At 52.8% G+C, this 27,884-nt stretch overlaps 3 protein-coding genes across 3 annotated transcripts in view; 2 read left to right on the top strand and 1 right to left on the bottom strand.

Annotated features, from left to right (window-relative positions):
- LOC135200099 (uncharacterized) overlaps positions 1-27,884 on the bottom strand; it is a 643,452-nt gene that overhangs the window by 612,768 nt on the left and 2,800 nt on the right. The window lies entirely within an intron of this gene.
- On the top strand, positions 2,639-3,298 carry LOC135199605 (RAF proto-oncogene serine/threonine-protein kinase-like). Its single transcript, XM_064227762.1, has one exon. The coding sequence runs from the start codon at positions 2,639-2,641 to the stop codon at positions 3,296-3,298; it is 660 nt and encodes a 219-aa protein (XP_064083832.1).
- Positions 14,716-22,103, top strand: LOC135199604 (basic proline-rich protein-like; the record flags this gene model as incomplete). The annotated part of the gene is made up of 5 exons (XM_064227760.1): positions 14,716-15,058; positions 15,304-15,772; positions 15,890-16,246; positions 16,922-17,034; positions 22,075-22,103. Coding segments are annotated over 5 exons (1,311 nt in total), but the record flags the coding sequence as incomplete, so codon positions are not given.

The following is a 27,884-nucleotide window of genomic DNA, read 5'->3' as shown; positions in this document are numbered from 1 at the left end:
AAACTAAAATTGGTGTCATTTCTAATAACTAAGACATCCAAAAATGGTATATATATCATTATTTTCTTCATATTCTATTGTGAAATTTATGGATGGTACAAGATTATTAATTGTAGGCAGGAAATCAACAAATGATTACATTTTCTTTTATTATACAAAAAAAAAAATTCTACCTATCTAACCCAAAATACCTCAAAAAATAAATTTTTGGAATAAGTCCAGATAAAAAATTTCCTGTAAATATTAGTAAATATTGGCCATACCAAATGTTGGTTCATAAAAATTATCATTGAAATTGAATTTACAATTTTTTATACAAAGGGATACCCAATTAATAATAACATTAGTAGGTAATTCAAACTTAAACGAGTCTAAATGTTCTATTAAATATTGAAGTAAGTCGTCAAATCTGGTTAATTTGTCAATATACTTAATAAATCAGCATAGGAAAGTCTAGCACAGAAATCGACAGAGTTCTGTCAATGGGAATCAAATAGTACCCGGGATAGGTGATCGTAGTTTAACTAGATATTTAGAAATAGTGTTTTATGGCCTATTTACCTTCATATTATACTGTTGTATTAAAGTAAAATACATTTATACATACACGCACACCCCACCAACACACACACACACACATATATATAATTTATTATATATATAATATATATTATATATATATCTATACATATATATATATATATATATATATATATATATATATATATATATATAATATAATATTATATAATCATATAGACAAATACTGTTAATATAAATTTGCTATTTGATAAATAGCAAATTTATACATACATACATACATACATACATACTCATACATACTATATATATATATATATATATATATATATATGTGTGTGTGTGTGTGTGTGTGTGTGTGTGTGTGTGTGTATATATATAGTATATATATATATATATATATATATATATATATATATATATAGATATATATATATAAGAGAGAGAGAGAGAGAGAGAGCGAGAGAGAGAGAGAGAGAGAGAGAGAGAAGGAGGAGAGAGAGAGAGAGAAGAGGAGAGAAGAGAGAGAGATAGTTTATGTACTAATAGGAAATACTTCCATATATCGTATGTATGTATAGACTATATTCAAATGCTTATGTATCAGTGCCAGTGTGTGTGTGCGTTTGTGCGTGAGGTGAGACCAGGGATTGACGTGGAGGCTGTCGGCAGAGACGTGGAGGTGTCCTGAATCCTGACGCATGTATGTATGTATGTATGTACGTACGTAGCTTAGGAGTCATATTTTGAATCAAAGCCTCCGGATGCGAGCGTTAAAAATTCACAAGAAAAATAATGTACGAGTATCAGTGCGCTACTCCTTTTTTGTGTTGTGTAGTTCTTATATTTCTTATTATCTGTGATATGGTCGTTTCCACGGGTCCGGAGGATTGCTGACCCGCCTGGGAAAGCTTGCTAGTTCTCATTCGACCCAAAACAAGGAAACTGATGGCACTTTCCAAGGAGCTCTTCTCGGAATCATTCAAGAGGAAAGGAGACATGAGCGAGGCAGACTACGAGAGTACGAGGAACGACTTACGAAGGAAGTTGAACAAAGAGTACGTCTGGAGGAAATGGTTCGTCGCCTGGAGGAAGAAGCCCGCCATTCCCCCTCGAAGCCAACATTTGCCAAGAGGGAGGACGAAACTCTCGCTTCTTCAGTCTTGCAAGGTGAACGGAAGCAATTGTCAGCAGCCAGGAAGAGGATCTCATCCCTTGAAACGGAACTAAAAGTACTAAGACACGAAAGGACCGAACTCAGGGAAGCCCTCAAGACACGACATCAAGATGAATACCAGTTGAAGAAAAGGCTTAACGAGAAACTGGAAGAGGTAGCAATGTTACAAAACACAAATGAGGACTTGGAAAAAGCGAACGCGGAAATGAGGAGAGAGAACGCTCAATTGTGGAAGGAAAATGAAAAATTGAGGCTTTCCGCAGGAAAACACCCAACACAGTTCTCTGAACGCCAAAATGAGGAAGGCGAATTGATGAAGCTTCAGCAGGAACTTCAACGGGAAAGAGATATCAATGACTGCCTGAGAGACCTCTGCAAAATTCAGAAAGGTCAAATTAATGCTTTGACGCGTCCAGCAGAGATGGTTCACAGCAGTTCAGTGACGCCAAAGGAACAGAGGAAGATAAGGATGGAGGGGAAAGATAAAAATAACACGGAGAAGAAAGGGGAGGCAAAGCAGGAACAAACGAAGGATGATGAATCAGAGAGAACTTCGGGAGAAGGAACCAGCGACTCGGAAGAAAGGCAAGAAAAGGCAGAATCACTGAGGAAGGAAACATTAGGCAAGGACGGCAGTACCGAGGATTTGGAGAACAAAGGAGACACTGTTATCAAAGAGAATGAAAAGGTTCCGAAAAACCTGCGCAAAAGAGGAATTGTTACAAAGGATATGGATACCCGGAGCCTCACCGTGAAGAGAAACATTGGAAATCTCTTAAGAAAAGGCTGGTGTAAGATTCGCCAAAAGATCGAAAACCGAGGCAAAGAATTTAGGAAGCCTTCAAGGCCGCCAAAAACTCTGAGGGAATGTAAAAGAATTTCCCCGCGATCAAGAAACTACGTCACGAGGAGAGGAAACTCATGAGTGCTTTAAGGCGGATGAACGTCCCAGTAGTCAATTTGGCCGGTGTTCCTCTCTCGTCCAACAAAATTGGCAGCGGCATGTTCGGTATGTGCTATCGCTACCATTTCGGCGACGTCGAGAAACCTCTCGTGATTAAGCTCTTTGAAAATAACTGTAGTACTCCAAAAGTTCTCCGTGGAATATTGAAAGAAGTAACAAATCTGAGATCGGTAAGGAGTATCGAAGGTGTGCCGAAAGTTTTCGCAGTGTCCGCGGTACCACCATATGGCATTGTCATGAGTGACGCTGGAACAATTACCTTTCGGGACTGGCAACTACAAACGGCCCGAACACCGATGGAAATAATATCAGTGGTAAAGAAGATTGCGGAGATCATCGCAAACATGCATCGTCAGGGCATAGTACATAACGACCTCCACGGGAAAAATATAGTGATTAACGAAGAGACACAGAAGCCTACAATCGTGGACTTTGGTCTTGCAGGCCGACTTGGTGCATATCGATACAGGGACTATATGAAGGAGACTCCAAAATTCGATAAAGATAAATTGAAGGGTTCTAATCAGACAGTGTGTAGTACAAAACGAACTGCCAGCGCCAGTGAAAAGCGATTTGATCAAAATACTTATATTTTGCTGGACTTCATTTTCCGCTGAAGATGTTGCTTACTTGCTAGGCCGCTTATTAAACAAATATAACAGAATTTATGCCATTAAGAGGAAAAAATTGAAGACTCGATGCCTCGACTCTTCAGGATGCAATTGCCCGAAGTTGATGCCACAAACCCATCCCCTCCCCTCCCCCTCCCCCTACCCCCCCCCTCCCCCCACCCCCCCCGGGAAAGTGGCAACCTCTGGCGCGGGTGTAAAAACCCGTAGTTTAATGCCAACCCCCTACCCATCCCCTCCCCCCTCCCCCATCCCCCCACCCGGAAAGTGGGGCAACCTCTGGCGGGCGGTGTTAAAAACCCGTAATTTTAATGCCACCTACCCACCCCTATCCCCCCCTCAAGTGCAACCTCAATCGCGGTGTAAAAACCCCCCATAATTTAATGCCACCTACCCATCCCCTCCCCCATCCCCCTCCCCTCCCCCCCCGGGAAAGTGGCAACCTCTGGCGCGGTGTAAAAACCCGTAAGTTAATGCCACCCCCTACCCATCCCCTCCCCTCTCCCCCTCCCCCCCGGGAAAGTGGCAACCCCCTGGGAGCTTGTTTAAAAACCCGTAAGTTAATGCCCCCCGGGGACCCATCCCCTCCCCTCCCCCCTCCCCCTCCCCCCCCGGGAAAAGTGGCAACCTCTGGCGCGTGTAAAAACCCGTAAGTTATGCCACCTACCCATATCCCCGTCCCCCTACCCCCTCCCCCCCCGGGAAAGTGCCAACCTCTGGCGCGGTGTAAAAACCCGTAAGTTAATGCCACTACCCATCCCCTCCCCGCTCCCCTCCCCCCCCGGGAAAGTGGCAACCTCTGCGCGGTGTAAAAACCCTAAGTTAATGCCCCAACCCTTCCCCTTCCCCTCCCCCTGCCCCCACCCCCCTCCCCCCCCCCCGGGAAGTGCAACCTTCTGGCGCGGTGTAAAAACCCGTTAAGTTTAATGCCACCTACCCATCCCCTCCCCTCCCCCTCCCCCCCCGGGAAAGTGGCAACCTCTGGCGCGGTGTAACAAAACCCGTAAGTTAATGCCACCTCCCATCCCCTCCCCTCCCCCTCCCGCCCCCAGGGAAAGTGGCAAACCTCTGGCGCGGTGTAAAAACCCGTAAGGTTAATGCCCCTACCCATCCCCCTGGGCCCCCAACCCCCTCCCCCTCCCCCCCCGGGAAAGTGCAACCTCTGGCGCGGTGTAAAAACCCTAAGTTATGCCACCTACCCATCCCCTCCCCTCCCCCTCCCCCTCCCCCCCGGAAAGGTCAACCCCCTCCCCTGGCCCCCCCGGTTGGTAAAAACCCGTAAAGTTAATGCCACCTTACCCATCCTCCCCCCCCTGGGAAAGTGGCAACCTCTGCGGTGTAAAAACCCGTAAGTTATGCCACCCTACCCATCCCCTCCCTCCCTCCCCCGGGAAAGTGGCAACCTCGGCGCGGGTAAAAACCCCCGTAATTTTAATGCCAACCTACCCATCCCCTCCCCTCCCCCCTCCCCCCCCCGGGAAAGTGGCAACCTCTGGCGCGGTGTAAAAACCCGTAAGTTAAATGCCACCTACCCATCCCCTCCCCTCCCCTCCCCCTCCCCCCCCGGGAAAGTGGCAACCCTCTGGCGCGGTGTAAAAACCCGTAAGTTAATGCCACCTACCCATCCCCTCCCCTCCCCCCTCCCCCTCCCCCCCCGGGAAAGTGGAACCTTCTGGCGACGGTGTAAAAACCCCCGTAATTTAAATGCCAACCTACCCTCCCCCCCTCCCCCCCCACCCCTCCCCCTCCCCCCCCGGGGAAAAGTGGCAACCTCTGGCGCGGTGTAAAAACCCGTAAGTTAATGCCCCACCTATCCCCTCCCCCTCCCCCCCCCTGGGAAAAGTGGCAACCTCTGGCGCGGTGTAAAAACCCGTAAGTTAATGCCACCTACCCATCCCCTCCCCCTCCCCCCTCCCCCCCCCCCCTGGAAAGTGGCAACCTCTGGCGCGGGTGTAAAAACCCGTGTAATGCCACCCTACCCATCCCCTCCCCTCCCCCTCCCCTACCCCCCCCGCGGGAAAAGTGGCAACCTCTGGCGCGGTGGTAAAAAAACCCGTAAGTTAATGCCACCTACCCATCCCCGTCCCCCCTTCCCCCCCCTGGGAAAGTGGGCAACCTCTGCGCGGTGTAAAAACCCGTAAGTTAATGCCACCTACCCATCCCCTCCCCCTCCCCCCCTGGGAAAAGTGCAACCTCTGGCGCGTGTAAAAACCCCCCGTAAGTTAATGCACCCCCCTAACCATCTCCCTCCCCCTCCCCCACCGGCTCCCCCCCCCCCCCCCCCCCCCTGGGAAAGGTGGCACCTCTGGCGCGGTTGTAAAAACCCGTAGTTAATGCCACCTACCCCCATCCCTCCCCTCCCCTCCCCCCCCCCCCCCCCCTACCCCCCCACCCCCCGGGAAAGTCAACTGGCGCGGTGTAAAAACCCGTTAAGGTTTAATGCCCCACGGGGACCCTCCCCTCCCCTCCCCCTCCCCCCCCGGGAAAGTGGCACCTCTGGCGCGGTGTAAAAAACCCGTAAGTTAATGCCACCTACCCATCCCCTCCCCCTCCCCCTCCTGGGAAAGTGGAACCTCTGGCCCCCGGTGTAAAAACCTGTAAGTTAATGCCAACCTACCCATCCCCTCCCCCTTCCCCCTCTAGATGGCAACCTTCCTCAGGTGTCCCCAAAACCCGTAAGTTAATGCCACCCTACCCATCCCCCTCTTCCCCTCCCCCCTACCCCTCCCCCTCCCCCCCCTGGGAAAGTGGCAACCTCTGGCGCGGTGTAAAACCCGTAAGTTAATGCCACCTACCCATAACCCCTCCCCCCTCCCCTCCCCCACCCCTACCCCCCCCCTGGGAAAGTGGCAACCTCTGGCGCGGTGTAAAAACCCGTAAGTTAATGCCACCTACCCAATCCCCTCCCTCCCCCTCCCCCCCCCCCCCTCCCCCCCCGGGGAAAGTGGCAACCTCTGGTCGCGGTGTAAAAACCCGTAAAGTTAATGCCACCTACCCATCCCCTCCCCCTCCCCCTCCCCCCCTCCCCCCCTCCCCCCCAGGGAAAAAAAAAGTGGTCAACCCTCTGGCGCGGTGTAAAAACCCAAACCCGTAATTTGCCAACCTACCCCATCCCCCCCCCTCCCCCCTTCCCCCCCCTGGGAAGTGCAACCTCTGGCGCGGTGTAAAAAACCCGTAAAGTTAACCACCTCCCCATCCCTTCCCCTCCCCCGCCCCCTCCCCTCCCCCCCCTGGGAAAGTGGGGCAACCTCTGGCGCGGTGTAAAAACCCGTAAGTTATGCCACCTACCCATCCCCTCCCCTCCCCCTCCCCCTCCCCCCCCGTGAAAGTGGGCAACCTCTGGCGCGGTGTAAAAACCCGTAAAGTTAATGCCACCCCTACCCATCCCCCTCCCCCTCCCCCTCCCCCCCCTCACCTCCTCGCGTGAAAGTGCAACCTCCCCCCCCCGGTGGCCGCGGTGTACAAAAACCCGTAAGTTAATGCCACCTACCCATCCCCTCCCCCTCCCCCTCCCCGCCCCCCCGGGAAAGTGGCAACCTCTGGCGTCCCGGTGTAACAAAAAACCCGTTAAGTTTAATGCCCACCTAAAACCCAATTCCCCTCCCCCTCCCCCCCCCTGGGAATAAAGTGGCACCTCCCTGGCCCCCCCCCGCCCCGGTGTAACAAAACCCTAAGTTATGCCACCTACCCATCCCCCTCCCCTCCCCCTCCCCCCCGGGAAAGTGGCAACCTCTTGGCGCCCAAGGTGTAAAAACCCGTAAAGTTATGCCACCCCTACCCATCCCCTCCCCTCCCCGTCCCCCTCCCCCCCCCCCGGGAAAGTTGGCAACCCTCTGGCGCGGTGTAAAAACCCCCCAAAACCCGGTAAGTTTAATGCCACCTACCCATCCCCTCCCCCGCCCCCCTGGGAAAGTGCCCAACCCTCCCCCTGGCGCCCCCCCGGTGGGTAAAAAACCCGTAATTAATGCCATTACCCAATCCCCTCCCCCTCCCCCCCTGGAAAGTGGCAACCTCTGCGCGGTGTAAAAAACCCTGTAAGTGTTTAATGCCACCTACCGCATCCCCTCCCCCTCCCCCTCCCCCCCCTGGGAAAGTGAGGCAACCTCTGGCGGCGGTGTTAAAAAACCCGTGAAGTTAATGCCACCTTAAACCAATCCCCTCCCACTCCCCCCCTGGGAAAGTGTCAACCTCTGTCGCCCGGTGTAAAAACCCGTTAAGTTTAATTGCCACCCTAACCATCCCCCCCATCCCCCTCCCCCTCCCACCCCCTGGGGAAAGTGGCAACACCTTCTGGCGAGGTGTAAAAAAAACCCCGTAAGTTAATGCCACCGTACACCCATCCCCTCCCCTCCCCTCCCCCTTCCCCTCCCCCTCCCCATCCCCCGGGAAAGTGGTCAACCTCTGGCGGGCGGCGGTTTTAAAAACCCGTAGGGTTAATGCCACCCTACCCATCCCCTCCCCTCCCCCCCTGGGAAACTTGGCACGACCTCCCCCCCCCTGCCGCCGGTCCCCCCCTGAACCCGGAAAAGTAAATTGCCCCTAACCCTAATCCCCTCCCCCTCCCCCTGGAAAGTGGCACCCGGCGCGGTGTAAAAACCCATAAGTTAACTGCTACCTACCCATGCCCCTCCCCCTCCCCCTCCCCCTCCCCCCCCGGGAAAGTGGCAACCTCTGGCGCTGGTGTAAAAACCCGTAAGTTGGAGAATGCCAATCCTACCCATCCCCTCCCCCTCCCCGCCCCCCCCTGGGAAAGTGGCGAACCTCTGGCGGCGGGTGTAAAAAACCCGTAAGTTAATGCCACCGGTACCCATATCCCCCTCCCCCGCCCCCCTGGGAAAATTGGGCAACCTCTGGCGCGGTGTAAAAACCCGTAAAGTTAGTAATGCCACCCTAACCCATCCCCTCCCCTCCCCTCCCCCTCCCCCGCCCCCCACCCCTTGGGAAAGTGGGCAACCTCTGGCCGACGTTGTAAAAAAACACGTAAGTTAATGCCACCTACCCCCTCCCCTCCCCTCCCCCCCTCCCCTCACACCCGGGAAGTGGCACACCCCCTCCCCCCCTGGGCGCCCCGGTGTAAAACCCCCCCTTAAGGGTTTAAATGCCGACCATACCATCCCCTGGCCCTCCACCCCTCCCCCCCCGGGAAAGTGGCAACCCTCTGGCGCGGTGTAAAAACCCGTAAGTTATTGCAACCTTCCCTCCCCGTTCCCCCTTCCCACCCGGGAAAGTGTCAACCTCCCTGGCGCCGGTGTAAACACCTGTAAGTTTAATGCCACCCCCCCTACCCCATCCCCTCCCCCTCCCCCCTACCCCCCCTGGGAATAAAGTTGGCAACCTCTGGCGCGGTGTTAAAAACCCGTAAGTTAAATGCCCTACCCAATCCCATCCCCTCCCCTCCCCCACCCCCCCCCCCCCTCCCCCCCCGGGAAAGTTGGCAACCTCTGGCGCGCGTGTAAAAACCTCCAGTAAAGTTAATGCCAACCTTACCACCATCACCCCTCCCCGCCCCCGTCCCCCCCCTTCCCCCCGGCGCCCGGAAAAGCGGCAACCTCTGGACGCTGGTGTAAAAACCCCCGTAACGTTTAATGCCGAAAACCCTACCCATTGCCCCTCCCCTCCCCTCCCCCTCCCCCCCCGGGAAAGTTGGCAACCTCTGAGCGCGGTGTAAAACAACCCCGTAAGTTAATGCCACCTACCCATCGCCCCTCCCCCTCCCCCCCATCCCCCCCCCAAAGGGAAGTGGCAAACCATCTGGCGGCGGTGTAAAAACCGCCCGTAAGTTAATGCCACCTACCCAATCCCCTTACCCCTCCCGCCCCCTCCCCCCCCTCCCCCCTGGGAAAGTGGGTCAAACCCTCTGGCGGCGGTGTAAAAAACCCGTAATCTTTAATGCCACCCTACCCCGTCCCCTATCCCCATCCCCCTCCCCCCCCTGGGAAAGTGGCCAACCTCTGTGGCCGGCGGTGTAAAAACCCGGAAGTTAATGCCACCGTTAACCCATCCCTCCCCCTCCCCCCGCCCCTTTCCCCCCCCCGCGGGAAAGTGGCAACCTCCTGGCGCTGGTGTAAAAACCCTAAGTTTATGCCACCTTAACCCTCCCCTCCCCACCCCCTCCCCCCCCGGGGAAAGTGGCCCAACCTCTGGCGCGGTGTAAAAACCCGTAAGGTTATGCACCCCCTACCCATCCCCCTCCCCCACCCCCCCCCCTGGGAAAGTGGCAACCTCTGGCGCGGTGTAAAAACCCGTAAGTTAATTGCCACCTACCCATCCGCCCCTCCCCTCCCCCCTCCCCCCTCCCGCCCCCCCCCCCGGGAAAGTGGCAACCTCTGGCCGCGGTTGTAAAAACCCCGTAAGTTAATGCCACCTACCCATCCCCTCCCCTCCCCGACCCCCTCCCCCCCCCCCCCCGGGAAAGTGGCAACCTCTGGCGCAGGTGTAAAAACCCGTCAAGTTTAATGCAACCTACCCATCCCCTCCCCTGCCCCCTCCCCCCCTCCCCCCCCCGGGTAAAAGTGGCAACCACCTATGGCGTCGGGGAAAAACCTAGGTTAATGCCACCTAAAAACCCATCCCCTCCCCCTCCCCCTCCCCCCCTTGGGAAAGTTGGCAACCTCTGGCGCCGGTGTAAAAACCCTTAATTAATGGCCCCTACCCCATCCCCTCCCCTCCCCCATCCCCCCCCGGGAAAGTGGTCAACCTCCTGGCGTCGGTGTAAAAACCCGTAAGTTAATGCCAACCCCATACCCCATCCCCTCCCCCCTCCCCACCCCCCTGGGAAAGTGGCTAATCCTCCATGGGCGCGGTGTAAAAAAACCTGTAAGTTAGAATGGCCACCGAACCCATCCCCGCCCCCCTCCCCCGCCCCCCCCCTCCCCCCCAACAAAGTGGCCAACCTCTGCGGCGGTGTAAAAACCCGTATTAATGCCACCTTTACCCATCCCCCTCCCCCTTCCCACCCTCCCCCTCCCCACCCCGGGAAAGGAAGATGGCCAACCTCTTTCGGCGGTGTAAAACCGTAAGGTTAATGCCCTACCCAAAAATCCCCTCCCCCTCCTGCCCCTGGAAGTTGGCAACCTCTGGCGCCGTGTAAAAACCCGTAAGTTAATGCCTTCACCCTACCCCCATCCCCTCCCCCTCCCCCTCCCCCCCCTGGGAAAGTGGCAACCTCTGGCGCGGTGGTAAAACCCGTAAAGTTAATGCCACCATACCCATCCCCCTCCCCCACCCACCCCTCCCCCCCCTGGGAAAGTGGCTAACCTCTGGCGCGGGTAAAAACCGTAAAAACCCGTTTATATAATGCCACTTTTAACCCCTCCCCTCCCCTCCCCCGCAACCCCCCCCTTGGGAAAGTGGCCCAACCTCCCCTGGCGCCCCTGTGTAAAAACCCCGTATTAATGCCCCCCACCTACCATCCCCTCCCCCTCCCCCTGGGGAAAGTGGCAACCTCTGGCGCGGTGGTAAAACCCGTTAAGTTAACGCCACCTTACCCCATCCCTGCCCCTCCTCTCCCCTCCCCCTCCCCCCCGGAAAGTGGCAACCTCTGGCGCCCCCCGGTGTAAAAACCCGGTAAAGTTAATGGCCACCTACCCATCCCCATCCCCTCAACCTCCCCCTCCCCCCCTGGGAAAGGGCAACCTCTGGCGGCGGTACAAAAAACCCGTAAGTTTAACTGCCACCTACCCTATCCCCCTCCCCCTCCCCCCCTGGGAAAGTGGCAACCTCTGGCGCGGTGTAAAACCCAGTAATAAGTTTAATGCCACCAACCCAATCCCCGCCCCCTCCCCCTTCCCCCCCCGGGAAAGTGGCCCCCCCCCCACCCTCTGCGCGGTGGGTAAAACCCGTAATTATGGCCACCTACCCATCCCAACCCCCTCCCCCCCCTGGGAAAGTGGCAACCTCGACGCGGTGTAAAAACCCGTAAGTTAATTGCCAACCTACCAATCCCCATCCCCCTTCCCCCTCCCCCCCCCCATCCCCACCCCCGGGGGGGGAAAAAAAGTGGCAACCTCTGGCGCGGTGGTAAAAACCCGTAAAAAGTTTGCCCGACCTCCCATCCCCTCCCCCTCCCCCCCTGGGAAAGTGGTTCAAGCCTCTGGCGCGGTGTAAAAACCCTAAGGTTAATGCCCACCTACCCTTCCCCCTCCCCCTCCCCCCCCTGGGAAAGTGGTCAACCTCTGGCGCGGTGGGTAAAAACCCGTAAGTTAATGCCACCTAGCCCATCCCCTCCCCCCTCCCCCCCCCCCACCCCCCCCGGGAAAGTGGGGCCAACCTCTGGTGGCGCGGTGGTAAAAAAACCCAGTAAGTTTAATGCCACCTACCCATCCCCTCCCCCTCCCCCTCCCCCCCCCCCTGGGGAACAAAGTGGCAACCTCCTGGCGCGGTGTAAACAAAAACCGTAAGTTCAATGCCACCTAACCCATACCCCTCCCCCTCCCCCCTCCCCCCCTGGGCCCCCCACCCAAACGGGAAAGTGGCTAACCTCTGGCGCGGTGTCAAAACAAAAACCCGTATAAGTTAATGCCACCATACCCAATCCCCTCCCCCCGTCCCCCTCCCCCCTCCCCCCCCCGGAAAGTGGCAACCTCTGGCCGCGGTGTAAAAAACCCGGTAAGTTAATGCCAACCTACCCATCCCCTCCCCCTCCCCCCCCCTGGGAAGTGGAACCGCCCCTTGGGCGCCCCCCCGGTGTAAAAACCCGGGTAAAGTTGTGGCAACTACCCAATCCCTCCCCTCCCCCTGGAAGTGGCAACCTCTGGCGGCGGTTAAAAAACCCGTAAGTTTAATGCCACCTTACCCATCCCCTCGCCCCCCCCTCCCCCCCCCACCCCCCCGGATGGAAAGTTGGCAAACCTCTGGCTCGGTGTAAAACCCTCGGTAAACGCCGTAAAAACCCGTAATGCCACTTAACCCAATTGCCACCCTCCCCCTCCCCCCCTGGAACCCGTGGCAACCCCTCCCCCTGTGGCCCCCCCCCTGTGTAAAAACCTGGGTAAAGTTATGGCACCAACCAATCCCCATCCCCCCCCCCCTGGGAAGTGGCCAAACCTCTGCGCGGTGTAAAAACCCCGTAAGTTAATGCCCACCTACCAATCCCTCCCCCCCCGGGAAGTGGCAACCTCCCCCCTGGCCGCCCCGGTGTAAAACCTTGTACCCCCCGTAATGGGCCCCTACCCATCCCTCCCCCTCCCTCCCCCCTCCCCCCTGGGAAAGTTGGCAAACCTCCTGGCGCGGTGTAAAAACCCTCTAAGTTAAGTGCCACCTACCCATCATTCCCCTCCCCCTCCCACCCCTCCCCCCCTGGGAAAGTGGCAAAGCCTCTGGCGCGGTGTAAAAACCCGTAAGTTTAATGCCCACCTACCAAACCCATCCCGTCCCCATCCCCCTCCCCCCCCCCATCCCCCCCTGGGAAAGTGGCTGCAACCTCTGGCGCGGTGTAAAAACCCGTAAGTTTAATGCCACCGTACCCCATCCCCTCCCGCCCCCTCCCCCCCCCCCCCTGTGAAAGTGGCAACCTCTGGCCGCGGTGGTTTAAAAAAAGCCCGAATTTAATGCCACCACCCCATCCCCTCCCACCCTGCCCCTCCCCCTCCCCCCCACACGGGAAAGTGGCAACCTCTCCTGGCGCGGTGTTAAAAACCCCGTAAAACCCGTTACGTTAATGACCACCTAACCCATCCCCTCCCCCTCCCCTTTCCACCCCCCCCCCCACACCCCCCCGGGTAAGTGGCAACCTCTGGTCGCGGTGTAAAAAACCCCCGTAAATGTTAAATGCCACCTACCCATACCCCACCCCCTCCCCCTCCCCCCCAGGAATGGGAAAGTGGCAACCTCTGGCGCGGTGTAAAAACCCCGTAAGTTTAATGCCACCAACCAACCCACTCCCCCTCCCCTCCCCCTGCCCCCCCCCCACGGGAAAGTGGCGAACCTCTGGCGCTGTGTAAAAACAAACCCATAAGTTACTTGCCATCCTACCCATCCCCCCCCCTCCCCCCCTCCCACCCCCCACGAGGGAACGTGGTCAACCTCTGGCGAGGTGTTTAAAAACCCGTAAGTTTAATGCCACCTTACCCATCCCCTCCCCCGCCCCCCCTCCCGATCCCCCCCTGGGTAAGTGGCAACCTCTGGCGCGGTGTATAAAAAACCCGTTAAGTTTAACTGCCACCTAACCCATCCCCTCCCCCTACCCCCTCCCCCCCCCACCCCGGGGGAAAGTGGCAACCTCTTTGGCGCGGTGTCAAAAACCCGTAAGTTTAAATGCCACCTAACCCATCCCCTCCCCCTCCCCCCCCCCACCCCCCGGGACGGGAAGTGGCAAACCTCTGGCGCGGTGTAAAAACCCGTTAAGTTAAATGCCACCTACCCATCCCCATCCACCCCTTTTTTCCCCCCCCTCCCCCCCCGGGTTAAAGTGGCAACCTTCCTGGTCGCGGTGTAAAAACCCGTAAGTTAATTGCCTCCTAACCCAAGCCCCTATCCCCTCCCCCCCCCACTGGGAAAGTGGCCAAAGCCTCTGGCGCGGTTGTAAAAACCCGTAAGTTAATTGCCCCAAACCATCCCCTCCCCCCTCCCCCTCCCCCCCAACCCGGGAAAGTGGCACCTTCTGGCCCCCATCCCGGTGTAAAACCCGTAAGTTAATGCCCCACCTACCCATCCCCTCCCCCCCCCCGGGAAAGTTGGCGAACCTTCTGGCGCGGTGTAAAAGACAAAACCGTAAGGTTAATGGCCACCACCCCATCCCCCCCTTCCCCCCCCCCCACCCGTGGGAAAAGGTGGCAACCTCTCGGCAGGCGGCGGTGTAAAAACCCGTAAGTTAATGCCACCCAACCCATCCCCTCCCCCTCCCACTGGGAAAGCTTGGCCAAACCTCCCTGGCGCCTGTGTAAAAACCGCGGTAGTTAATGCCCAACCAACCCAAAAATCCCCCCCTCGGAAAGTGAGCAACCGCTGGCGCCGGTTTGCAAAAGCCCTGTTAATTAATGCCAACCCAACCCATCCCCCCCCTCCCACCCCTCCCCCCCCGGGAAAGTGCGGCCCAAAAAAACAACCCTCCTGGCGGGCGGTAAGAAAAACCCGTAAGAAATTTCCAATGCCCCTACCCATCCCCTCCCCCTTCCCCCTTCCCCCCGGGGAAAAAAAAAAAAAAAAAGTGGCACTAACCTCTGGCGCGGTGTAAAAAAACCCTAAGTTAATGCCACCAACCCAATCCCCTCCAAGATCTTCGCCCCCCCCGGAGTGCAACCAAAACCCTATTGGCCCCGGTGGTAAAAACCCCTTAAGTTAATGCACCCTACCCATCCCCTCCCCCTCCCCCTCCCCCCCAACCCAGGAAAGTGGCAACCGTCTGGCCTGCGGTGTAAAAAACCCGTAAGGTTTAATGCCACCTACCCATCCCTCGCCCTCCCCTCCCCCTCCCTCCCCTACCCCCCCCCCCACCCCCCCCCCCACCCCCCCCCCCCTCCCCCCCCCCCCTTCCCCCCCCCTTCGGCCCCCCTACCCCCCCCCCCCCCCCACCCCCCCCCCCCACCCCCCCCCCCCCCTCCAAACGCCCCCCTTCCCCCCCCCCCCCCCCCCCCCACCCCCCCGGCCCCACCCCAACAACCCCTCCCCCCCCCCCCCTCCCCCCCCCCCCCCCCCCCCCCCCCCCTCTCCCACGGCCCCCCCCTCCCCCCCCACCTCCCCCCCCCATCCCCTCCCCCCCCTCCCTCCCCCTCTCCCCCCCCTCCCCCCCTCCCCCCCCCCCCCCCCCACCCCCGCCCCTCCCCTGGTCCCCCCCCCCCCCCCCCCCCCCTCCCCTCCCCCCCCCCCAACCCCAAACCCCCCCCCTCCTCCCCTCCCCCCCCTCCCAGCACTCCCCCTTCCAACCCCCCCCCCCCCTTCCCCGCCCCCCCACCCTTCCCCCCCCCCCCGATCCCCCCCCCCCCCCTCCCTCCAACCCAGCCCCCCCCCGCCCCTCCGCCTCCCCCCCCCCCCCTCCCCCTTCCCCACCCCCCCCTCCCCCCCCCCCCCCCCCCCCCACCCCCCCCCAAACCCCTGCCCCCCCCCCCCCCCCCCCGGCCCCCCCTCCCAACCCCCCCCCCTCCCCCCCCCCCCCCCCCCCCCCCCCCCCCCCCCCTCATCCCCCCCTCCCCCCCGGCCCCCCCCCCCCCCACCCCCCCCCCCCCCCCCCCCCCCCACCTGCCCTCCCCCCCCTCCCCCCCCCCCCCCCCCCCCCCCCCTGAATCCTCAAAAACCTCCCCCGCCAGCCCCCCCTCCCCGCCCCCCCCACCCCCACCCCCCCCCCCCCACCCCTTCCCCCCCCAACCCTGCCCCTCCCCCCCCCCCCCCACCCCCCCCACCCCCCCCCCCCCCCCCCCCCCCCCCCCCCCCCCCCCTCCCCCCCTCCCCCCCCCCCCCCCCCCCCCCCCCCCCCCCACCCCCCCCCCCTTCCCCCCCTCCCTCCCCCACCCCCTCCCCCCCCCCCCCCCCCCCCCTCCCCCCCCCCCCCCCCTTCCCCCCTCCCCCGCCCTCCCCCTCCCCCCACCCCCCCCCCTCCCCCCTTCCCCACCAAACCCCCCCCCCCCCCCTCCCCCTCCCCCCCGGCAACCCCCCCCCCCCCTCCCCCCCCCCTCCTCCCCCTCCCTCCCCCCCCCCCCCCCCTCCCCTCAACCCCCCCCGGCCCCCCCCGCCCCCACCCCCCCCCCCTCCCCCTCCCCAAACCCCCCCCCCCCCCCTTCCCCCCCCCACCCCCCCCCCCCCCCACCCCCGCAACCCCCCCCCCCCCCCCCCCCCCCCCCCCTCCCGGCCCCCTCCCACCCCCCCCCCCACCCCCCCCCCCACCCCCTCCCCCCCCCCCACCCCCCCCCCCCCCTCCCCTTCCCCCCCCCCCCCCCCCCCGCCCCCCCCACCCCTCCCCTCCCCACCCCCCCCCCCCCCAAGGAAATCCCCGCCTCCCCCCCGGCCCCCCCCCCCCCCCAACCCTTCTGCCCCCCCCCCCCCCCTCCCACCCCCCCCCCACCCCGCCCCCCCCCCCCACGGCCCCCCCCCCTCCCCTCCCTCCCCCCCCCCCCCCTAAAATCCCCCCCCCCGTTTGCAATTCCCCCCCCCCCCCCCTCCCCCCCCCCCCCCGCCCCCACTTTGCCCCCCCCCGCCCAACCTCCCCCTCCCCCCCCCCTCCCCCTCCCCCCGCCCTCCCCCCCCGCCCCCCCCCCCCCCCCCCCCCCGACCCCCCCTTCCCCCCCCACCACCCACCCCCTCCTCCCCCCCCCCTCCCCTCCCCTCCCCCCCCCCCCCTCCCCCCACCCCCTCTCCCCCCCCCCCCCCTCCCCCCCCCCCCCCCCCACCCCCCCCCCCCCCCCCCTCCCCAAACCTCCCCCCCAAACCCCCCCCTGGCCCCCAACCCTCCCTCCCCCCCCCCCCCCGCCCCCCCCCCCCCTCCCTCCCCCCCCCCCCTTCCCCCGCACTTGGCCCCCCCCCTCCCCCCCCCCCCCCCTCCTCTGCCCCCCCCCCCTCCCCCCCCCTCCCCCCCCCCCCCCCCCCAAAAAACCCCCCTCTCCCCCCCCCTCCCTCCCCCCCCCCCCCTAAGGTTTCCCACCCCCCCTCCCCTCCCCCCCCCCCCCTACCCACCCCCCCCAGCCCCTACCCCCCCCCCCCCCCCCCCCCCTCCCCTCCCCCCCACCCCCCCCCTCCCCCCCCCCCCCCTCCCCCCTCCCCCCCCCCCCCCCCCGCCCCCCCATCACCCGCGAAAAGTGGGCCAACCTCCTTGGCGCAGTGTAACAAAAAACCCATAGTTATTTGCCACCAACCCATCCCCTCCCCCTCCCCCCCCTACCGTGGGAAAGTGGTCAAACCTCTGGCGCAGGTGTAAAAACCCATAAGTTAATGCCACCAACCCTCCCACTCCCCCTCCCCCTCCCCCCCCACGGGAAAGTGGCAACCTCTGGCGCAGGCTGTAAAAAGCCCAGTAAGTTTAATGCCACCAACCCATCCCATTCCCCTCCCCCTCCCCCCCCACCCCCCCCTGGGAAAGCGTGGCCAACCTCTGGCGCGGTGTAAAACCCGTAAGTTCAATGCCCCTACCCATTCCACCCCGTATCACCCGCCTCCCCCTCCCCCTCACCCCCCCGGGAAACGGTGGCAACCTCTGGCGCGGTGTAAAAACCCGTAAGGTTTAATGCCACCTACCCATCACCTCCCTCCCCCTCCCCCTCCCCCCCCACAGGAAAGTGGCGAAACTCCTCTGCCGCGGTGTAAACAAAAACCCGTAAGTTAATGCCACCTACCCCATCCCCTCCCCCTCCCCCCCCCCCCCCTAGCGGAAACGTGGCCAAACCTCTGGTCGTCAGGTCGTAAAAACCCATAATGTTTAATGCCACCACCCCATCCCCTCCCCCTCCCCCCCCCACGGGAAAGTGGCAAATACCTCTGGCGCAGGATAGTAAAAACCCCATAAGTTAATTGCCTACCAACCCATCCCCTCCCCCTACCCCCTCCCCCCCCCACGGGAAAGTGGCAACCTCTGGCCGCAGGTGTAAAAACCCATAAGTTAATGCCACCAACCCATCCCCTCCCCCTCCGCCCCCTCCCCACCCCCACGGGAAAAGTGGCAACCTACTTGCGCAGGTGTAAAACCCGTAAGTATTAATGGCAACCCTACCCATCCCCTTCCCCTCCCCCTTCCCCCCCCTCACGGGAAGGTGGCAACCTTCTGGCGCAGTGTAAAAACCCATAAGTTAATGGCCACCAAACCCCCCCATCCCCCTCCCCCTCCCCCCACGGGAAAGTGTCCCAACCTCCCCTTGGCCCCCGCCCCCAGTGGTAAAAACCCCCCCACGGTAAGTTAATGTCCACCAACCCATCCCCCGGCAACCCCTCCCCCCCCACGGAAAGTGGCAACCTCTGCGCAGTGTAAAAACCCGGTAACCTTAATGCCATCCAACCCATCCCCTTCCCCTCCCCCCCGCCCCCCCCCACGGGAAGTGGCAACCTTCTACGGGCGCGGTGTAAAAAGCCCGTAGTTAATGCCGACCAACCCATCCACCCCTTCCCCCTCCCCCGCCCCCCCCACGGGAAAAGTGGCAACCTCTTGGGCGCAGGTGTAAAAACCCGTAAGTTCAATGCCACCAACCCATCCCCCTTCCCCCTCCCCCCCACCCCCCCCTGGGAAAGGTGGCAACCTCTTGGCGCAGGTGTAAAAACCCGTAAGTTAATGTCCATCCAACCCTCCCCTTAACCCCTCCCTTCCCCTCCCCCGCCCCCCCCTGGGAAGGTGGCAACCTCTGGCGCGGTGTAAAAACCCCTGTAACTTAATGCCACCCGAACCCATCCTCCCCTTCCCCCGCCGCCCCCTCCCCCCCACCCCCCCTGGGAAAGGTGGCCAACCTCTTGGCGCAGGTGTAAAAAAAAAAAAAAAACCCTTAAGTTATGCCACCAACCCATCCCCTTCCCCTCAAACCCCTCCCCCCCAAAACGGGAAAAAGTGCAAAAAAAAACAACAAAAAAAAAAAAAAAAAAAAACTACGCGGTGAAAAACCCCAAGTATTTAATGCCACCGAAACCCATCCCCTTCCCCTTCGCCCCCTCCCCACCCCCCCCTGGGAAGGTGGCAACCTTCTGGTCGCGGTGTAAAAAACCCTGTAACTTTAATGCCACCTTAACCCCATCCCCGTTCCCCCTCCCCCTCCCCCCCCACGGGAAAGTGGCAACCTCTGGTCCGAGGTGTAAAAACCCGTAAGTTTAATTGCCGACCAACCTCCCTTCCCCTATCCCGCCCCCCCCCCTGGGAAGGTGGCAACCTCTGTCGCCCGGTGTAAAACCCGTAGTTAATGCCACCAACCCAGTCCCCTCCGCCCCCCCCGGGAAGTGGCAACCTCTAAATTAGAGCATGAAAAATTGACCGAAAATAACTGAAATTTATTCGTAAATCCACCCATAGTCAACAATTTTATAAGTTTAAGTGTATGTCTGAATGGTAAAATCGAGGTAACACAAATTCTAATGCTAGTCTTATATAAGAGCTCCCACAGCGTTCATAAATCATAATTTCTAAAGCTACGATATGGTATGACCTTGTCGACTGGTTACTTGGTTATTGCTATAAATATCATTCAGAAATGGGGTTATGTAATCAGTGATGTGCTCATTTACAACCATTATTGTAATTGCGTCTACTGAAATGTTATTGTTGTACCTTTAGTGGGTATATAATATATATATATATATATATATATATATATATATTATCACAGGAAAATAGCAGTCGTTCGAGATATATTCTCAAGGAAGCAAGGGAGACGTCTTCTGGTAATTTAAAAAGGTTTTATTAAGCGACGTTTCGGGGTCCAGCCCCATCATCACGGCTGTAAATAGGATTGATACACTAAAACATAATAAAAAGACTCATCCTAATAAACCAACATACATTTAAAATTCACATAAAAAAAACCTACTTACAATGCTAAGAAAATTACCATCTCAAGTGAAGGGAAGGAATGAAGGCGAGTGACCAGAAGAAGAAGGAAAGGTTCCAAGTTAAATATAGTTCTGCCAGGTAAAGTCGGGATAGTGGTACTTTGGTTGTTTAATTTCAGAACTATTGTTTTTATGGAAAGCGATTCGAAGACAGCAAGCTCTTGAGGAGAAGCAGCCCGTGTAATGATTTTGAAGTGTTTGTATTCTATATTAAATTTGCATTTTTTTTAATGTTCTCGAATGTTCGAGAATTCTGGTGAAGAACAACCGGACACTGTTCTATAACTCACCCCCCTGTGGCAATCAATGCGGACTTTAAGGGTAGGCTCCACTTTGGGGGGTGCCGATCGTAAAAAATATTGCCATAATGCATATTCCCTGTGAGTTTTATCATCCTACAGGGAAAAATTAATGATTTTATGAAAAAATGTGAAAAAACGGATATTTCCGGCCCCTCGTACTGAAGGTTGTTTGGTGATTGGTGAGAAACTACAGTCTTGCAATAGAAATTTTTTGAGGCGGTCTGACAGAATGTTGGTATATCCACCTGGAACATGCACAAAAAAATTATCAAAATAGAACAGTAAATAAGCACGTAATAACAAAAAAAAGAGCAACAACTTCGTAAGTTCAGCGAAAGCCAGCCGAAAAATCAGACTATAGCTAGGAAGAAATATTCAGGAAAAATTCAAATCTCGATTTAGGGACAAACCTTTTGAGAGTTTGTAGTTATTATGTCACTTGATAGCCTAAAACATCTAAAAATTATATTATTTAGGACAATCAAAGAAAACCCACCTCCAAAAAAAAAAGGATGGGGTGGGGGTGGTTTTTCTTTGATTGTCAAACCTAAATAATATAATTTTTAGATGTTTTAGGCTATCAAGTGACATAATAACTACAAACTCTCGAAAGGTTTTGTCCCTAAATCGAGATTTGAATTTTTCCTGAATATTTCTTCCTAGCTATAGTCTGATATTTCGGCGGGGCTTTCGCTGAACTTACAAAGTTGTTGCTCTTTTTTCGTTATTACGTGCTTATTTACTGTTCTATTTTGATAATTTTTTTTGTGCATGTTCCAGGTGGATATACCAACATTCTGTCAGACCGAATTTCTATTCAAGACTGTAGTTTCTCACCAATCACCAAATAACCTTCAGTAAAAGGGCCGGAAATTTGCGTTTTTTCACATTTCTTTCATAAAACCATTAATTTTCCCTGTAGGATGATAAAAAAACTTACAGGGAATATGCATTATTATAGTGCTAATAATGCCTGAAAATTTCATTAGCCTGTCTTGATTAGTGTATGTTTTGGCAAATATTTTTTACGATCGGCACCCCCAAAGTGGAGCCTACCCTTAAGAAGCCTACGTGAGGCCCCGACATAATTTCCAAAACTACATTTGGGACACGAAAATAAATAAACCGCATTGGAAGTCATAAGAGGATTCAGTTTTTCTTTATATCTGAAAAAAGACCCAATAGTTAATGGGTTCCTTACGATTAGTTGGCCTTTTATGGCCGGACAATGTTCACGTATTAAACATTTAACTTGGGTATAAAACGTTGTATCACTGATAATCGGGACACTAGTAAAGAAAGGCATTCTAAGAGCAGTTGGTCTGTTATTTTTCTCTATTAATTTATTATTTAAAAACTTGTTTAGGTATCTGAAGAAAACCTTAGTTGGATAGCAGTTATCGGTGAAGTATTGTTGCAAGACAGTAATCTCATTGTGAAATTCAGACCAGTCAGAGGAAAGAGAAAATGCCCTGTGGAAGAGGGTATATAAAGCGTTTACTTTAAAGTTAAAACTACAAAAGCTGTAAAAATTTGTCCCGAGTCAATTAAAAGTCTTTTTTCTAAAAACTGAGGTGTTTAAACCGTCTGTATTACGTGACACTTCTATATCTAAGAAAGAGAGCTTATTATCATTTTCATAATCAATTGTAAACTTGATATTAGGGTGGGCTGAATTGGCAAATTGCAAGAAGGAATCAGCCATGTCTCTGTCTCGAAAAAGAATAAACGTATCATCAACGTAACGACATTAAGAGAGGATGATTAGCTAGAGGGCAATTGTCCAGCAACCGCTCCTACAGTTCACACACAAAAATATTCGCAAAGACTGGGCCTAAAGGACTGCCCATAGCTATACCATCACTTTGTACATAGGACTTTCCATTAAAAATAAAGGCGGTGTCCTGCACTGCCAAAGTGTAAGCTTCTTAGAATTGTCATAATTAAAACCATGAAACAGAACATCATTATTAGTAAAAATCTTGTTTAAAATAATTTGAATTGTTTCTTCTACAGGGATATTGGTGAACAGAGACTCTACATAAAGGCTAACCATAAAAAGATCCGAATCTTGAGACAATATTCTTTCTTTAAATTGTTCAGCGTTTTTAATGGTATATTATTATGAGAGAATTCTGTTAATAGCGTTACTAAGTATTTAGCCAACTTGTAATTGAGGGCGTCATAAGATGTTAGAATCGGTCTTAAAGAACACCCTCCTTGTGTACCTTAGGATTGCCATACATCACACCATAAGAACCACCAGTGCTGCTTAAGTTTTGAAACGTATTATTGTTAATGATTTCCTGATCCAAAAGAGATTTCAAAATCGGGTTGATTCTATCCTTACAACGGAAGATAGTGGCAAAGTCAGGACTACCCAAACACTGAAATTTCGTAGTGTCATTTAGGAGGTTTTCAACTTTCTGTATATAATCAGTCTTATTGAGTACAACAACACCTCTACCTTTGTCCGGTCTAATAATAATAAGGTTTTCCTGTTTTCCAAGATTTTTCTGAATTTCAAGGTCCTTTTTGTTAAAGAAAGGTGTCCAGTTTGTAATTAAATTATTGTAAGTTTTATGGGCTATAGTATAAAGCTGTGATCGAAAGCCTTCCACATTGATCATTAGATTAGTGTTTACTAAGCGAGAGAATAGCAGTTCCAGTAGAGCAAAAAACTTGCAGTAAGAAGGTTTATAACAAGGTAAACAATACTCTACTATGAGATTCAGGGCCTCTGTAACACGGTTTTTTCGCAATAACTTTTTATCTATGCATTTCATAAATATAACGCTTATTCAGAATACATATTATATCAACACATAAATTTTGAGTGTATTTTGCACTACGTAGGTTGAATAAATTTGGTACTTATAATGTAAAAGTGACCTTTTTTGAAGACGGGCCAACTTACTCAGAGAAAAGGTTTCGAACGCACTCACTACGTAACTTATGACAGCATTTCTTCCCTCTTTCTCGATGGATGATTGGCTATACGTAACGAAGGCTAAACCTCTGGCAACAGTGACATACAAATTTAAATACAAGCAAAGCAGTACACCTTTATGAACCCTGGAACCTCTCCACTGATAATTGTCATAATGAACAAACCAACAAAATATGTTAATAAATACAAAAACACTTCGATTATTAGTCTGACTCCCAGTGTACTTTATAGGTCACAATCAGATTGACAAGATGTAGGGAATAGTTGGTAATTATCAAAAACATAGTAGACAAGCTTGATTTGATAACTCCTATATCCAATGTCAAGCAATTTTTATTTATTGGCTATCTACCTATTTACTGAAAAAAAATAGCCGGTACCGTATATTGGCTTTAAACCTTCACCAATAATTATCGTCAGAATGGTGACTTCATGAGGCTCCACCCACTTTCGCCTCGTTATAATTCAGGATAACACTGAAGGCTACCATGGGCATTGTTGGATTAGAAAATTTAACTTCTGGCTATAAAAACTAATTTCTCGAGTAGTTGTAAGAAGTGCTAAATGATCCTCAAGGATCCCAGCAGTTGGCCTAAACGTTTAATTCATGTATATTACTGCTATACTGTTGCGGCACTACTGCTACAGTAGTATTACTACGCTAGCACTGATACCCCAACCACATCTATGTATCGTTCCGCCATCATAAAGTCTTTGGGTTTCAGAGCCGATGGAATTTCTGTCTGGTGGATGGGCGGGGCAACATTTAGTCAAAAGGCGTTTGTTTACCTTGCTTACGTAATGAATGTTTTTCGACTATTGGCTCGTAATCATTGGCCATGGCGTCGGCTAGATCATTTTTACTCTATAAAAATTAAAACTATCGGGTTTAGGTTATTGATAATGCTGACAAAATTTGTGTGGGGTTGTAAAATATACATATGTCAACTTTCAGCTACATCCGATGCTTTGACAAGGAGCAAAGTCCAGAAAACCGTGTTACAGAGACCCTGAATCTCATAGTAGTTCAAAAGACAATAAAAACTCCTCCCTTTCAGAGAATTGGTAATCAGAATAACTGAACACAACATCATTGTTATTAGAAAATTTTGGAATGTAAATACCTAAATTATGTACAAAGTGATGGTATGGCTATGGGCAGTCCTTTAGGACCAGTCTTTGCGAATATTTTTGTGTGTGAACTGTAAGAGCGGTTGCTGGACAATTGCCCTCTAGCTAATCATCCTCTCTTTTACTGTCGTTACGTTGATGATACGTTTATTCTTTTTCGAGACAGAGACATGGCTGATTCCTTCTTGCAATTTGCCAATTCAGCCCACCCTAATATCAAGTTTACAATTGATTATGAAAATGATAATAAGCTCTCTTTCTTAGATATAGAAGTGTCACGTAATACAGACGGTTTTAACACCTCAATGTTTAGAAAAAACTTTTACTTGACTAGGGACAAATTTTTACAGCTTTTGTAGTTTTAACTTTAAAGTAAACGCTTTATATACCCTCTTCATCAGGGCATATTCTCTCTCCTCTGGCTGGTCTGAATTTCACAATGAGATTACTGTCTTACAACAATACTTCACTGATAACTGCTATTCAACTAAGGTTTTCTTCAGATACCAAAACAAGTTTTTAAATAATAAATTAATAGAGAAAAATTACAGACCAACTGCTCCTAGAATGCCTTTCTTCGCTAGTGTCCCGTTTATCAGTGATACAACGTTTTATACCCACGTTAAACGTTTAATACGTGAACATTGTCCGGCCATAAAAGGCCAACTAATCGTAAGGAACTCATTAACTATTGGGTCTTTATTCAGATATAAAGAAAAACTGAGCCCTCTTATGACGTCCAATGCGGTCTATTTATTTTCGTGTCCCAAATACAGTTTGGGAAATTATGTCGGGGCCTCACGTAGGCTTCTTAAAGTCCGCATTGATTGCCACAGCGGGGTGAGTTGTAGAAAAGGTGTCCGGTTCTCCACCGGAATTCTCGAACATTCGAGAATATTTAAAAAAATGCAAATTTAATATAGAATACAAACACTTCAAAATCATTACACGGGCTTCTTCTCCTCAAGAGCTTGCTGTCTTCGAATCGCTTTCCATAAAAACAATAGTTCTGAAATTAAACAACCAAAGTACCACTATCCCTCTTTACCTGGCATAACTATATTTACTTGGAACCTTTCCTTCTTCTTCTGGTCACTCGTCTTCTTCCCTTCACTTAAGATGGTAATTTTCTTAGCATTTGAAATGTATGTTGGTTATTACGATGAGTTTTTATTATGTTTTATGTGTATCAATCCTTTTTACAGCCGTGATGATGGGGCTGGACCACGAAACGTCGCTTAATAAAGCCTTTTTAAATTACCAGAGACGTCTCCCTTGCTTCCTTGAGAATATATATAATATATATATATATATATATATATATATATATATATATATATATATATATAATAAATAATACTCATCAATTTTTTTATCAACTAGTGAAATAGTAAGTGGAAACATAAAAATGATCAACATTTTCTTGATTAGTTTTCTGGCGGATATGCAAATAATTTTTAACAGTAATATTCAACTGAGATGTAGATGTCTTTCGCAGATTCAAAAAAAAAAGAAAAAAAAAAAAAAAAAGAAAAAAAAAACTGTCGTCCGCAATCAGTGAAGTGCTCCAACCTCTGGCAACAGTAAACCCCTATATAAATACTTATCCTAAGTTTATTTATATATTTGTGATGTTACACTAATTACATATTATATATATTACGGATGACTACCACCAAAATGTTACTATAAAACTGAAACAGGTTAATTTGTAGGAAAACAACTAAGAAACGAGCTGTTACAATGATTGTTTACGTTTTCATGCGTCTGGCAGCATAATACAGATGGCTCCCGTCTGAAACCCTCCGGGTTCAGGGTCGTGTGAGACCTCATCGCAGCCGTAGTCCAAAGGGTTAATTTTGTTTTCTTAAGCCTGGGCTACTGACGAACTTGACTTTGCCCGTCCCGTGAGTTTTTGAAAAAAAAGTCAATAAATAGTAGAATAGAATAAAATAAAACAAGAAAATCCGCACTGATTTACGTATCAAGCAACGCTAAATTAAAATAAAAAATAAAATAAAACAAGAAAATCCGCACCGATTTACGTATCAAGCAACGCTAAATGCGGAAGCGAAACTTAACCAATGTTTGATATATGGACCCTGAACTAGACAGGATCCGAATAAATCTGGTTATACCTTCCTACATGGGAGAACAATACGAGAAATAAAGGCCTAAAAAATAACAAAATCGATTTAAAAAAAAAAATTATGATTATGGGGGAAAATACTGAAAGACTGACGGGGTGTGCCATAGAGTAGGAGAAAATGGATAAAATTAATGTAAAGAAAAAAACACAGGGGAAACTATGAAACGTAAGTAGCAAATGAAAGATTTGCCGAGAGTATACAGCAGAAAGTGAGATAAGACTGATTAAGGGAACTGAATAGAAAGAAAGCACGGAATAAGATGTGGATATAAATGAAGTGTGTTCGGATAGTAGGAGGAAGAGAACGGTTGGTGATGTTGGAGAATGAGGAGGAAGAACAAGAAGAATGAGGAGGAAGAAGGGAGAAGAAACCAAATACTTCCTCAACCTTCACTAGCTAACGATCAAAGATATCTTTGCTAGTAATACTGACAACGTAATCTAACGTCGCAACCATTATGGTCTCCGGCGCCGCGCTGACAGCTGACGTCGGCCTGACCCAAATTGAAAAGGAATGACGGGACGGTAATGGGGTAGAAAGGGGGATGGGGGGTGGGAGAAGGTTGGGTCGGTGGTGGGGGGGGGTGTCAGTGGGGGCTTTAGACCCGTTTTCGTGAGCGTGGCTAAGTAGTCACGATCACGGTCCCTCGATATTTATACTGTTACCACCCTCCAAGGATCGGTGTTTGTCTTTTACGTTAGACTGCTAGTCTAAGTACGTACAAGTGTTCGGGTAAAAAAAAAAAAAAAAAAAAAAAAAAAAATGGGTCTGGTAAATTAGTGTAATTGGGTAGTTCGCTTAAAATGTGGTCCGTAAATGTATTTGGTGTAAGTAAATACACGATAAAGCTTACATTTGTAAATACACTTACAATTGCCTAAATGAGTGCTGAATAGGCTTAAAAATCAGGAGGAAGTTTTCCCACAACTGTTGGTTTGTGTACATCCGAACTTGGAAGTACTTTATGCTTTGTTCGCATATCAGCAATAATTAAACCAAGAAAGCGACGACAAAGCCTGTCTTCTTCTTCTTCTTTCTTCTTCTTCTTCTTCGAGAGAGAGAGATTGTTTCACGAGAATCCTTCGTTGAATGAAATATTACCCTTAACAATCTAATAAAGTTCATCAAAAAGATAGTATCTCTCTTCCACCTTTAACCAAGAAAAGTTTGTACGCTCACTAATGTAAGGGACAGATGATTACCATATTACGACAGGGTTCAGAAGCTCCTGATTAGCTGGCTCTTAAAAACATTGAGTAATTATAAAGCTGTGGACGTTTATTTGCTGTGTGGAAGCCATTAAATAACAGCAACTAATCTCTTGTCATTACTCGAAAGAACGTCTTTCAGAAATTATTTTGGTTGTTTTAAGAATATTATCAATCTAGACCAGGGGTTTTCAACATTTTTCTCTTCCCCCCGCCCCCGGCACCCTTTCGGGCATTTGTAATGTCAGTAACGTACCCCCTTCACTTTGTATAACGTGGAAAACAAAACCAACTTAGAAAAAAATTCCATTCTGTATATTTGCAAGTACTATACGGAAGGGAAGTAAGTATATAACTCTACTGAAGTAACCAATAATATTGTAAACA

Source organism: Macrobrachium nipponense, chromosome 26, assembly GCF_015104395.2.
Source record: "Macrobrachium nipponense isolate FS-2020 chromosome 26, ASM1510439v2, whole genome shotgun sequence".
Lineage (NCBI taxonomy): Eukaryota > Metazoa > Arthropoda > Malacostraca > Decapoda > Palaemonidae > Macrobrachium > Macrobrachium nipponense.
The sequence above is the reverse complement of the archived record's forward strand: the minus strand, read 5'-3'. Positions and strand labels throughout refer to the sequence as shown.